Consider the following 13,851-nt stretch of genomic DNA (forward strand, 5'->3'; position numbering starts at 1 on the left):
GGCAACCAGAAGACAGCAGTAGAAATTAAACCAACGCTAAGGAACTGAGAGCACAACTCCTTGGATGAATCTTGATCTCGGCTGATGCAAGATCTACTGGGAGTGAGGTGAAGTCTCCATAGCCCTGCATAGAGGGAGAAGCCTAACTCCTGAAACTCCTCCGAAAAGTGCACCATCTTCTCAGAAGTGGGAAATTTCTTGTGTTTTTCCCTCTGTTTCTTGTTTGATGGCATGCCTAGTCTATTCATCTCAGCCTGGTCTGCAGATTTTTTCAGAACAAAGGCAGCACCGTAAGTTATACATCTGGATGCCTAAGTACTCCTCAAATGGATAATGTGAGGATCAAATGTAAATGAAACAGGGTTTTTGGAAGTTGTAAAGGATTACACAAATGTTAGTTATTTTTTCCCAACATTTGGAATTTGGGGAAGAAAAGAAAGAAGAGGAAGAGAAAAAAGGAGAGGGAGTATGGATTTTTGATCTTAATCACAAGGCTTTCCATGAGCAGCAGAATAGTATCTCATTTTTTAAAAAACTGCATCCTCAAAGGCAGGAAAAGGTGAAATATTTGACCTCAATTGCTTGATCCTCAATCAGTAGTCCAAGCTTCATGCTCTAAACACTGACTTGTCTTTCTTAGACTAACCTCATGTTGTTTTAGGAAACATTCATTGAAACAAAAGAACAAAATACGCAAGACAGTGTTTTTAAAAACATTTTTTAATGAAGAAATAATTCCATTCCAAAATATAGACACACAATTAAATAGTTTAATCACTTCAAAATATAACATGTCCCCAGGAGGTTCCAACACACACACATACACACAAAACAATACTTAACAGCAATACAAAAAACCCATACAATAGTAGTTTTGTTACATACCCATGAATGTTGTGAAATCTTTAGTGTCTCTGAATTGGTTACTTCAAATGGCGTCAAATTACAGTAGTCATAATTAAAAATGTCTTAGAGTTAATTAGCCTCAGGATGTGATACCTCTGATTTTTTTTTTCCCCTCTTTTTGGTTCAAAGGTAAAAATGCCCTTTCTTCTGAGGACATGGTGTAGTTGTAGTTTGTGTGGAATCGAACCAAGGTGACTGCAGCAACCAAAGGCTGCTGGATTTACAACGTCTACCTACAGTTAACAGCCAAGAACTAATAAGGGTGGATAAAGATGATCAAAATAAAAGCAGACATCAGTGCTAAATTATGATGCAACAGTTTGGCTCATGCATATAAGAAAATACATAGTATATCACAACAAAGGCCACACTCTTATGTAGTTCAGTTCACATTACTACTTACAAATGAACCTTCCCTGTCTTAGAGTAGATCACTCGAGAATCCATTTTTCACAATCTCCAGCACATCTCCCTCTGACCAACCACATTTACCCCGACTTCCGTCCTGACCAACCACAACTGATTCCTGAATCCCCTACAGTAGATTTCACCCTCCTCCCTCCCTCCATTCACATGGCGCCGTGGGGGAGGGTTGGCTGTGTTAGACCAGTGCTCATTAATAGGGCATCACCTCTAATGGAGATGGATGTGCAATTCATCGTGGAACAAGAAAGAAACGATCCTCGCCAGACAGAACTGTACCTAAGGGACAGGACAGGTGACACCTGCTGGGTTTGCACTTAGAACAGGCCCCAAAAGTAGATTTGGAGAGCCAAGGAAAGAAACCCGCCCAAAAACACAAAAACCCAAAATAACGCACGCCATTTTGTCTCGTTTACAGGACAGGGGTGCTTGAGTCTGGTCTCAGGGCTGACGTGGAGCTAAGAGAAAGAAAAGGTGGCTGGTTAGTCAGGAATTGGTCATTGGCAGCAGTTTCCAGCGTCCTTGCAATGACTTCGTACAATGGGATCGACAACCGTGGGATGGAATTGGCAGTGAACACTACGATGCAGGAAGGTTACCCACAGAACAGTCCAAACCTTAGACAAACATGATGCAGAAACACAAAATGATAACATCTGTCAGCTCGGTCCAGGTAGTGGCTGAGTGCCACCTGCAGGGTCAGGGTTCTGAGACTGAGAACTGCCCAGCTATGATTCAGAGCCAACAGCCATGTAGGTAGCTGGGATGTAGCGGTTTTAAGTACTGAGTATGAGGCACCAGTGGCCACCTGCTCCATCTAGAGAGGTATGGGTTCACAGAGGATGGGCAGAGGGAAGGAGATGAACATTAAGATACACTAACAAAACCTGCAATAACATCCCTCTGTGCAAAGAAATCCGAGAACTGTGCAGTTGTGTCCCTTTGGTGTCAGCCTGTTCTCAGGGACATTTGTCAGGCTGGCTCTCCAGGGAAAAATGATTAAGTACATCAAGGGGCAGAATGTGCTCCTTGCTAATGCCAACAGAGAGCTTTACTAACCCCAAGGCAAGCGATTTTGTTCCTGAGGGCAGTCAAGGAGGTGGTGTCTGACCCAACACAGAGATGGGAGCATCTGAGAACCCTCTGGGAAGGAAGAAGGAAGAAGTTGGGATGTCACTTCTCAGCGGGGCACCCACCAACTACCGACTCTGTGGGGTGGGAGAAGGCTTCTGCCAACCCTGGAAGCAAAATCAAATCGCTCAAACTTTGAGGATGACTTAGAACCTTTCTTGCTTATTCTGAGTAAGGCCTTTTCAGAGATTTTATTACACAACTTTCTTCTAAAGCAGTGGTTCTTCAGCTTCAGCATGCATCAGAATCACCTGGAAGGTTCAAACACAGATGACGGGGCCCCAACCCCTTTTCTGATTCAGTAGGGCTGGGGTTAAGGTCTAAGAATCTGCATTTCTAATAAATTCCCCAGGTGATGCTGGCGCTGCTGGTCCAGGGACCGCATTTCAAGAACCACTGTTCTAGAATGATGTTCTCTTCTTTCTTTTAAAGGAGAAACAGGAATTCAGAGAAGCTGCCAATTAAAGGATAATGTATCTACTATATTGCAGGATTTTTATTTCATCAAATCTTGAAACAAGTAGAAGATTTTTTTTTTCATTTCCCCAGAATCCCTAAGGGAGGTCTTTGGTGCTCCCCAAAGAGGGCCCTCAGAAAGGACCATCAACAGAGTCATTCATTCTCCCTTCCTTGACCGTTCTTTTGCACATCAGCTTTTCACGGAGTGCAAAATCCCAGCTCCACTTAGGAAAGCCTGTTTCCTCTCACGTGACCACAGGAGGCTGCATGCAGAAAACCAGGTAGCCAGCTAAGGCAAAACACATTCAGAAAGAAAAGGAGAGCGAACGTTTGCAAGCGCACTTTAAGCCTGTACATTTAAAGCTGAAAGGCCTCCAAACGACCTGATAGGGGAACTGGTGGATGAGCGGTGCTGTTAGAAACATGCTCCCTAAAGCTAAACCGAAAGGAACCAGCCGTGGAAGAGCAGAGATAACTTGAGTCCATTGGGGGGGATCTTATGGCACCTGTGGTTTATAAACAGCTTTAGTAACGAGTATTTCAAAACAGAGTTCACAGTTTTTAAGAAGAGCTGTGCTGATTTTAAAAACTAGATTCTATATAATTTGAATGTTGCCTTTTTTTTTTTTTTTTTTGGAATATGATCTCTATTTGGAAAAAAAAAAATATTTACACTAAATTCTATGGCTGATAGGCTAAGAGTATCTTGAAAGAAAACAACCCCAAGTTGGAAAGAAGCCGCAGAGATTGGATTCTCCTGGTGGGTTTGGTCCAAGCCTCTGCTCTCAGAGACTTGGAGACAAGTGCAGACCATGCAGGCCAAGGACCCTTCTTGGCTTTGGGGCTCTGAGTCTGTACCCTCGGGAACCAAATCCTTTAGGCTCAGTGAATAACTGCAAGTGGTTGCTTTTTTTCCAGTTGCTGTGGAAAAAAAAATGTACAGTGTATATAATCAACTGTTTTGCTAAAATCTCAGAGAATTCAGAAATGAAACTCCTAGCTATAAACAGTATTAGTAATGTCGTTGTAAACTGACCAGGTTCAATATCATGTGCAAAGGTAAGATGCTTGTTAATACTGCCATTGCAAGTAACAGCAGCATGGGATTTCAGCCTGTGTTTTCATTTCGAGGGATGAGCCGTGTTACAGAAGATGTAGCTGATAAGTTAGCTTTGAACAGAAGTCTTATTATTCTTTTTTTCCTTCTCAAAACACACATCTATAAACTACAAAATTTAGAACAAAAAGTTAGCTGCACTATAGTCGGCAGAACACAGTCTTTAGGGGGCGGGGGTCTGTCGGGAGCGGCTGCATGTGGTGGGTCCTCTGTTCCTTGAGCTGAGGCTGCTGCCAGGCTGCCGTCTTCTCCTCTGGGGGTGCAGCTGTGTCCTTCATCACCAGCTCTCCTGTTACTTGCATCTGTCTGACTATAGCTTGCCTGGGAATAAGCAATGTGTGATTTTTTTTTAAAGATGGAAACTGTTCTCTAGATTAGAGTTATGAAGCTTAGAATTCTCCCTTTCCCCCACCCCGAAACACACATACACACACACACACAGACTCCTTTCTTCCTCTGACAATCAGCAATGAATGTCTTGGGCCACTGGGCTATTGCACCTTCCGGTAGAAGAGAGGACAAGAATCCTCCATGCTGAGACTCTTGCCTAGTGGGCACCTAAGGCATCTGGAAGGTTCAAGTAACATAAACAGAAATATCTGTGTTGTCCTTTGGACAAGGAGATGAAAGCACTGATTCACCATCAGAATGCCATGCTAATTTTGTGTGTTTTTTTTGCCATGCTAATTAAAAAAAAAAATCCACCTTTGATCTTCCATCCTCCAATTTCTGAGGTTAGGATGTGGCTGGCCAAGGTGAGTGGAGTACCACGTGGCCAGAGGGATGGAAAAGGGACCAACCTAAGATTTGAGTGGGCCAAAATGGAACCACGGTGGACTCTAATTTGGGTGCTAAGCTTTATGTGTACCGTTTCTTCCCATGTGGCTAGCTGAAAAGCAATAAAACAGGTTTCTCTCCATTAGCTCTTGTTAATGTGTTGGTAAGTGCATATTTATCTTCAAAGAGGCCTAAGGATTTTCTTGAGCAGAGGATGGGTCTTCCATGTCTCTGGTGTTGCACCTTTTGCCCCTTAGTTACGTAGGGCTCTGCTTTGTGGATGCCTAATTGACTTTGAGCTGATGAAATTGACTTTAGGACCCTTGCAGAAGAGATGCATATATTTTGGGATAATTTCCAGTCTTGCAGTATAGCCAGTGAATAGATTTCAACAGACTGTTCTACAGTCTCAGCTGTCTTTCTTGGTTTCATCAAGAAAAATTACAGTAGGGTAAGCCACTCCAGTGTTCTTGCCTGGAGAATCCCAGGGACTGGGGAGCCTGGTAGGCTGCCGTCTATAGGGTCGCACAGAGTCAGACATGACTGAAGTGACTTAGCAGCAACAGCAGCAGCAGAACTAGCTGCAAGGATAAAAAGCTACTGCAGTGTTCCATCAGATCTTAAATTAATTTTGTCAGACTTGGTGATTTGGTGACAGACTGGTTTATATTTAGAATCCTGTGGAAGGCCAGCTAGGTAGGTAAGGATGCAGGAAGTAGCAGAGGTCACAGCTGTTTTAAGTTTTATTGGAAATAAAATTTGAAGATTAAAATCTTTGGTGTTTATGGACAAGAACCAAATACTGCTTTTTATCTTGGTTTATGTCCAGGGCTGGGGCTTCTGTTGTGACTCAGTAGTAAAGAATCCACCTGCCAACACAGGAGACACAGGTTTGATCCCAGGGTTGGGAAGGTCCCCTGGAGAAGGAAATGACAACCCACTCCAGTATTCTTGCCTGAGAAATCGCATGGACAGAGGAGCCTGGCAGGCTACAGTCCATGGGTGGCAAAAGAATTGGACCTGACTTGGCAACTAAATAAAAGATGTCAAAGGCATTTTATTAGGGTTTTTAAAGAAGTATATTTTTATAAGAACTACCTACTGATGTTTAAGTAATGTGCATAACAAAAATGATCAAATTGCTAGAGTTCAGAGAAAGAAAATGTTATGAAAGGAAATGTCTTGCTCCTCTGGAAAAGTAACAGGAGTGAATATTTTCAGAAATTGCTCTTTTTCACTGTAGTCATGATGAATCAGGAGAACTCGTGGTGTAGTAGTCTCAAGTCCAAGGGAGACAGACTAAAATGTACTCAATAAGATCCTTCCTTTTATACCAAAAGGGCCTCACAGCTCAAAAAACATATTTCATAATAACAATTACACCTTGATTTTTACTTGCTTCATCTTAACCTGAGGACCAAGACAGGAGGTCAGCAGTGTTTCAGCTAGAATGTATTCATTACTAATTGATATATCATTTAGAAGACATATATTCCTTTTTCAAGTTAGCAGCCAGGGTTGAGTTTCCTCTCAACTGCACTGAAGACATATGAGATTCCATGGGTGGGAATAGACTGAAGAACTAAAACAGTTACAAGTCCTTGGTCTTCTGCAGTCATGACCGTGAGAGGTATATTAGTTTTGAATTGTAATGTGGGACATCTAAATGGCCACAAGCTGGAGCCAGAGAAACCATCAGACTCATGGGACAGTGTAACTAAAGGTGTGTCAAATCATAGCACAAAGCCGAATCCAAAGCTTATTCACTTAAGTAGAGAGAGCAAGCTAGTTCTGAGTCTAGGGGGTTCTCATACACTCACATAATAATTACTGTCACTCCCAGGGACTGAGCTGCTTATAAAGCACTGAGCACAGGGCTAGGCATGTATGTGTGCGCTCAGAATGAAACGACAGTGTGTCCGCCACCAGTTAAGCTGTAACTCGGTGTATCCCAGGGAGTACACCTCCTCTATGAGGTAGGTATTATGATACATGTTGTACAGTGGAAACAAAGGCTCATAGAGGTCTAAGCAATTTTTCAAAGATTATGCTGCTAGGATTTGATGGAACTCATTTTTGAAATCAGTCTGTTAAGAGTCCAGACCCTAAGCTTCAGACCACTATAGTCAAGTAGTCCTTGCCAATCAAATGCTAGTCCCTTTAAATTAAAAAACAAACAAACAAAAAAACTACTGAGAATTTCCCATGTATTTAGGTAAATCTCTGAAGGTGGGGGATCACAAGCCACAGAAAAGGTATTTTAAATTAATTTAGATCTTGCTGAATTCCATGATGGGTGTGAATTAGCTGTTCCAGAAACACAGGGCTGTGGAAGCTTCCCTCTATGCTTTTTGTTTTCTTTAGTAATTAATGTTCTTGATTTCACTGGTTAAGGCTCACACTTGGATCTTTGGGCCCTAAGTACAGCAGGACTAAGGAGCTGACTCATTTCTGCAAGTGCTGAGCAAGCTTGAATTTTTCTCTCTCAAGTGCCAGAGAGATTGAAAACTTGGATGCAGTTATGGATCAGCAAATTGGCTTTATAGCCGGACATTTCTGGGGCATCTTTGGGTTGTAGAAATTCCTCTGCCAGTTTTCCTAATTCAAAGAGTAAAAAGTGAACTCCCAAGGTTGTCTGGTAAATCAGCACTGGACTAGAATGATATGTTTCACGGCCCAGGATGATTCTTTGCTATCAGCAGGGAAAGAGGATAGTTTACCATAGAAAAAGCCCAAGAGACAGTGATTGTGCATGTAGGTTACAAGTGATCAGAATCCACTTTACAGTGACCACGTTTCCTCCTAAATAAGTGGATACTTACTTGAGAGGAGAGTGATAAAAGGATATTGCATTCAACCTTGCAAGCTGACCTGCGGGTGACAAAGGACACAAACAAGAAAGGTGACATGTAAAGTCTGTGATGCAGTCAAGCTGGTGAATTATTTGGTTGGAAGCCATGCAGAAAGATAGATAGACAGACAGAATCCAGGAAACGAAAGTAACTTTCTGACCCATCCAACAACTCATAGAGCAGGCAAGGAAAAACCACTTCAACCTTCTCCAGGGCATATAACACATGGACCCGTTACAATCTCTTCACCCTTTTCTTTGTCTTTTCTTTGAAGTCACTGGTTGTGGTGAGAAAAGGAGAGAAGAAGAGAAGAGAGAAGAAAGGAGAAAGAAGGAGCTTAAAATCTACCAGAGATGGCAGGAACTCCAATGGAAGCTGATGCTGTTAATAGAATTTCCTTTCATTTTGCTTGTATACTCTCTAGTTCATTGAAATAAATAAAAATCTAATACCTTATATGAAATGACTCCTTCTTTTTTAAAACAATAAGAATTTCAGTTACAGTTGTCACCAAAATCCAGAAACTAATGTGGGTTCCCAGAGGGAGGTCTAATAGGTGCCTCTAACAGCATGAACCAGAATATTGATTATTTAACCACATCTCTCTCTCCTTCTGCACAGCAGGGCCAAAAGAAGATATATGTAGGAATGCCACCCCTCAGAGTTCCCAGAGACACCCAGGGGCTTTATGCAGGCTAATTTCCTCCTGTGGACAGGCCATAGAAGTTGTGAAGAAAAACATCCTTCCCTGGTGTGCACTCGAGGCAAGTCTGATTATGCAGGATTCAAGTACAGTTTTACATATCTGGTCACTGTTTGTTTACCTAGGCCTACATTGGAGTATCTCTGAAACACAACTGTTTTGGAACATTCCACATAGGCAAAACTTCCATTTTATATTGTCAAGGTGGGGTTGGTAGACTTCCCTTTTGCTCTGTTCTTCTTAGGAAAATATTTCCAAGCAATCTACAGATGTATGAGGAGTAGAAAACTTATTTTATCTGCTTTTCTTTCTTCCAATAACAGAGTAAGAGAGAGCTACTGCTCCTAAGATGGTGGAAAAAACTTATCTGGATATTGGACAGAAAGCCTGACCTGATAAAATAACCCACTGGGGCCTGGCGGGGGGGCAGTAGGTCTCAACCAGCCAAATACCCCTGTCCTCCCAGAACTCCAGCAAGGCACAGGGAAGGGAAACATACAAGGTAAATAAACAGGGCAGCAGAACAATCTCCATGGGGAAAATGCGTCCCTGTAAGGATAATATTATTCTCCATTGCACGTGTTATGTCAGGTGAATCCTCAGATGGATTAACATGCTATCCAGGATATATGACAATCTGTCCAACCACACCCTGCTGAATGGGGGCCTACAGTTCCCCCAACATTTCTAGCTGAGGTTTGTCACTCTTTGACTTCTTAACATTTGATACGAGGCAGGCAGGGAGGGAAGTTGAGACAAGTGATTCTAGGACAGAGGTATACTTATGCTTAGTCAATTTCCTTGTGCCCTGTGGCCCATCCAAGGGCATAGAATCCCAGAGTATTCATGGGGGACTGGTACCAAGATACCCCCATCCCACAGATGGATCCCCCATCCATGGATACTCAAAGTCCCTTTCAGTTGAACCTCAGTATCCACAGATTCTGAATCTGCTGATACGGAAAGCCAACTGTATCTTTTCTTAAAAAGTGTTTTCCTAATGATCTTGGAGGGTCATGAACTATTCATCACTATGGAAGGCCTCTTTTCATTTTCCAGCTCAGAATTTATAGGAATACATGGTGAGTGACAGCTTTAAGAAGCATTAAACCTTCCCCTGTCTTAGAATTCATGGACTAAGGAGTCCTGTCAGAATATTCCAGAAAGGGAGGGTGGAAGGAAGGAGAAGGCACCAAGTTTTGGAATAATGTAAAAGATCCGGTCACCGGGGGGTGGGGGACGAAGTGGGGTGGGTTCTCGGTACCTGGTAGGCTTCGTCCTGTAGCTTCTGTTTTAGGTATTCCTCCATCTTCAGCTCGTTCTCCAGCTGCCGGACAGAGTCATCTTCATAGTTCTCATCCTCTGGCCGCACGTAGGGGTCCCCATCTTCTGTAACCCTGGGAGTCAACCACAGAGGGCATTTTGGAGCAAATCTTAAAAGGCAAATATGAGTGGAATTCCTGTATTACCTGTAGTTCTGGGTGCACATTTATTTTGTCTCTAATTCACTTCTTTGCTTCAGTTTACTTCAACTCAGGATTTTCTTTGACATGATGAAAAAAACTTGAAAGATGCTTTGGAAGTTTAGAGGAATATATGATCAAGGAGTTCTCATAGGCAGTTTTCTATGGTGGGCTGGTGACCATTGTCACCTGTTTTCCTAGAGTTTACTGGAATGAGTTGCCCTTTAAATGTTTGTCATTCTTAAAAAAAGAGGCAGACTTATCTTTTGAGAGGATACAGTTTTCTCAATTTGGGGGCTTAAAAAAATGGAGTCCAAGAACACTTTCTATAAGGGAAGTGAGCCCTCTAGTGAAATAATGTCTAAGGATATTTGTTTGTAATTTAACCCTCTTTGTGTTCTGCATGTATATAGGCCCATGCACCCATGTGCTGTATTTTTATGGTTGAATCAAGGCTCAGAATATCAGTCAATCAATGTCAGGAAGACTAATATTCTAACCCACAGCTCTTGATCTTAAAGATGTATACTATCTCTGACTTTAAGAAATCCATTTAAATTGTCCAATTCCACCATGAAACAAATGGATAAGAATGGTCTCATTCACTAATGTGTGACTCTCCATCTATTCATCCAAGTATATATAAAGTTCTTCCTGGGACTGAATATAAATTCACCACCTAATTCATATGACTAAAATATTCTTGGGCTAAAATACAGTACATGCTTAGATAGTACAGATATTAAAATATCCCCTAAAATGAAAAAGAGTGGTCAAGTAGAAGTTTCTGGGTTGGAACGTAAATGCCAATGTTCATGTTTATTTATATCTGTACGACATGTTCTTGTTATTTTTAGAGGTTTGGGGCCAGCCTAAATAGGTCTGCGAGGCTTCTGTAAACTTTCCCCTCCCAACCCCCGTCACAGCACTGCTGGTCGCCGGTCCTGCCACCAGTCTGCCAGGGACAGCAGATGGGGTGGCTTTAGCTACAGTCTTGGACCTTGCAACTGGATCAAGAAAGTTTTAGGTCACCACCATGTAAATGCTCAATTATAAAAAATCACATAGCTAATGTTATTTACCAGACTGAACTGATCACAGTTCACCAGTCTGAATAACAAACAAATCAAATAATTCTAAGCTACAGAGGGAAGGACAAGAAAGCAAACTACAATTAAAAGCAGCAGCCTCCTGCCACATAAAATTATAACTGTTTTGTTTTGATATTATGCTCTCTGCCTTTTCACAGCTGGCTTTGAAATCATGTCTATTTTTAATTTCCCGTTATTACTGGTTTTTTACTCACTCCTTGGATGGGGAGTCAAAACACCAGAAAGGCCTCTGGTTAATTTCTTCTTTGGGTCTTTAAAACAGACAGTTTATTTCTGTAGACTAGTCTGCAGTTCTCATGTTAAGCAGCACCACCACCCTTCTGTAGCTTTTTTTTTAAACTGCTTATCAACTCCCTTTTCCAGCTTCTGGGTGAGCCCCTGTCCATATTTCTCAGGACTCCACTTACTTAACGTGCTTAATTTTATGCTTTTCCCTCCCAAGCTGGGCTCTGCAGGTCTGTCCTTGCTTTGTCTTTGTTTCTCAGCTTTAACTTTTTCTGCCTGACTACTTTGAGCGGATCCAAGGTCACAGTCTAGTAGGGAATGTCACTGATTCTACTGGCTTCTGTCAAGCTACAGAAACCTAATTGGATGAAAATCTTTGCAAAATGTCTTTTGAAGGTCAGATTTATACATATTCAACAAGTCAAGCAAATTGGACTTCTTTATAATGAGATTTTTATACATTTAGTTATTCAAATCACAAGTGCATAGATGATGTTTACACTCACTTTGAACAGAGGCCTCTCTAGTATCACCGGGGCCCTTAAGAGTGAATCTAGTAAATTTGGAAGACGGGATGATTTATCTTCTGAACTAGTCTATGAGTCCTGGGATGCTGGGAGTGATTTTTGATGCTATTTTGTATCTAACTGGTTGAGTGCCTTGGGCGGGCCAGGATCTCAATAGGTACTGGTTGGTTTTCATTACTGATACTCTGGAAATTGTTAGGAGGAAAAGCCACAATGAGAAATTGAAACGAAGCACCCTACTACCTGGGCTTCCCAGGGGGCGCTAGTGGTAAAGAACCCATCTGCCAATACAGGAGACACAAGAGACGTGGGTTAGATCCCTGGGACAGGAAGATCTCCTGGAGGAGGGCATGGCAACCCACTCCAGTACTCTTCCCTGGAGAATTCCGTGGACAAAGGAGCCTGGCGGGCTGCAGGCCATAGGGTCGCATAGATTCAGACATGTCTGAAGTGACTTAGCACATACACACCCTTCTACCTTTTCTGGAAGAAAAGGAAACTGCGTCATTCCTTTCCAAAATGAAAAACTAAGCAACCATGTATTTATTTTCCTATGCTCCCTGCAGAGTGTTCTGTTACTGAAGAAACACCCCCAGAAAGAAGATACTCACATGTCCCCACGCATGGTGCTTGGGGTAGCTCCACCGTGAAGGTACCCAGGTTTTCGGGCGTGGATTTGTGCTAGAAAAGCTTTTTCAGAGGTTGGTGATGGGACCAGATCTTCAAACTGAGTCCGTGCAAATTCAGAATCCACGTTACTATCAGTTTCACTCCCCACCTCTATTAGGTACAATTGAAGAAAGTAAAGAATGTCTTAGATTTTATTATGATCAGCTAATAAAGGGCTAGGTTTAACATAAACTAACCTGTGCTGTGTAAAACACTGACCAGCTACTGTACACAAGTCAAGTAAGTGTTCATTTTTTTTTCAAAATGAGAATTGATATTGACATGAATTGCCATAAGATCAGGAAGACTCTTAAGAGCCCCTTGGACTGCAAGGAGATCCAACCAGTCCATCCTAAAGGAAATCAGTCCTGAATATTCATTGGAAGGACTGATGTTGATGCTGAAACTCCAATACTTTGGCCACCTGATGCAAAGAACTGACTCATTTGAAAAGACCCTGATGCTGGGAAAGATTGAAGGTGGGAGGAGAAGGGGACGACAGAGGATGAGATGGTTGGATGGCATCACTAACTTAATAGGCATAAGTTTGAGTAAACTCTGGGAGTTGGTGATGGACAGGGAGACCTGGTGTGCTGCAGTCCACGGGGTTGCAAAGAGTTGGACATGACTGAGCAACTGAACTGAACTGAACCATAAGATCATTTAGAATACAGTATTGTCTTTTTTGGGCTTCCCTGGTGGCTCAAATGGTAAAGAATATGCCTGAAATGTGGGAGATCTGGGTTTGATCCCTGGGTCAGGAAGATACCCTGAAGAAGGGAATGGCAACACACTCTAGTATTCTTACTTGGAGAATTCCATGGACACAGGAGTCTGGTGGGCTACCGTCCATGGGGATGCAAGGAGTTGGACACAGCTGAGCAACTAACACACACACACACACACACACACACACACTGTCTTTTTAAAATCTCAATAATACTATAAGGAATTTTTGTCTTAATAACTGACAATTCCCCAAGCATTCTGTTTTTCCCCCCTTCATTAAAACTGTTGTTACTTTTGCTTAATATTATTGGGTTGGCCAAAAGGTTTGTTTGGGGTTTCCATAAACTATTAGGGAAAATCTACTTTAACTTAAGATAAACAAACCTAAAATACTACATTCACTTAATATTTCAAAGTACTGTAAGAGTATAAACTAATAGTACTCTGAAACGTCCACAATGAGAATGTATTCATTTTATTCATCATTTGCTAGGGCAGTGGGTATATGCCACTAACCATGATATATATATTAATTAATGTCATTTTTATCCTATCTGGTAATCTTAATCTAAAATAATAGCAACAATTTTCATTATTTTAACTCTATAGAGACTTTCAGAAATTTAAATCAAGATGTTTTATTAATGTTGAAGTTTTATTTTTACAGTTTTTGTAATCTCAACTACATAACCACAGTCCTGAAAAACAGTCATATGGCTAGTAGGGCTTTCATGAATAGATGAAATGTATTCCTAACT

The 13,851-nt window shown here is 41.8% G+C and overlaps 1 protein-coding gene across 21 annotated transcripts in view; it reads right to left on the minus strand.

Moving 5' to 3' along the window:
• Nucleotides 1-700: 700 nt before the first annotated feature.
• The window catches only part of DTNA (dystrobrevin alpha), a 415,842-nt gene continuing 402,691 nt past the window's right edge, over nt 701-13,851 (minus strand). For 11 of the 21 annotated variants that reach the window (XM_043889354.1, XM_043889355.1, XM_043889359.1 and 8 more), the window contains 3 exons: nt 12,307-12,475; nt 9,633-9,765; nt 701-4,357 (listed from right to left, as the gene is read on the minus strand). In XM_043889354.1, coding sequence (XP_043745289.1) covers nt 4,139-4,357; nt 9,633-9,765; nt 12,307-12,475 — 521 coding nt within the window. In that variant the 3' untranslated portion in view covers nt 701-4,138. Of the gene's footprint in view, nt 4,358-7,635; nt 7,685-9,632; nt 9,766-12,306; nt 12,476-13,851 lie in introns of all 21 variants that reach the window. The other 10 variants (XM_043889375.1, XM_043889374.1, XM_043889373.1 and 7 more) reach the window with 2 other exon arrangements.

Source organism: Cervus elaphus, chromosome 27 (genome assembly GCF_910594005.1).
Source record: "Cervus elaphus chromosome 27, mCerEla1.1, whole genome shotgun sequence".
NCBI lineage: Eukaryota > Metazoa > Chordata > Mammalia > Artiodactyla > Cervidae > Cervus > Cervus elaphus.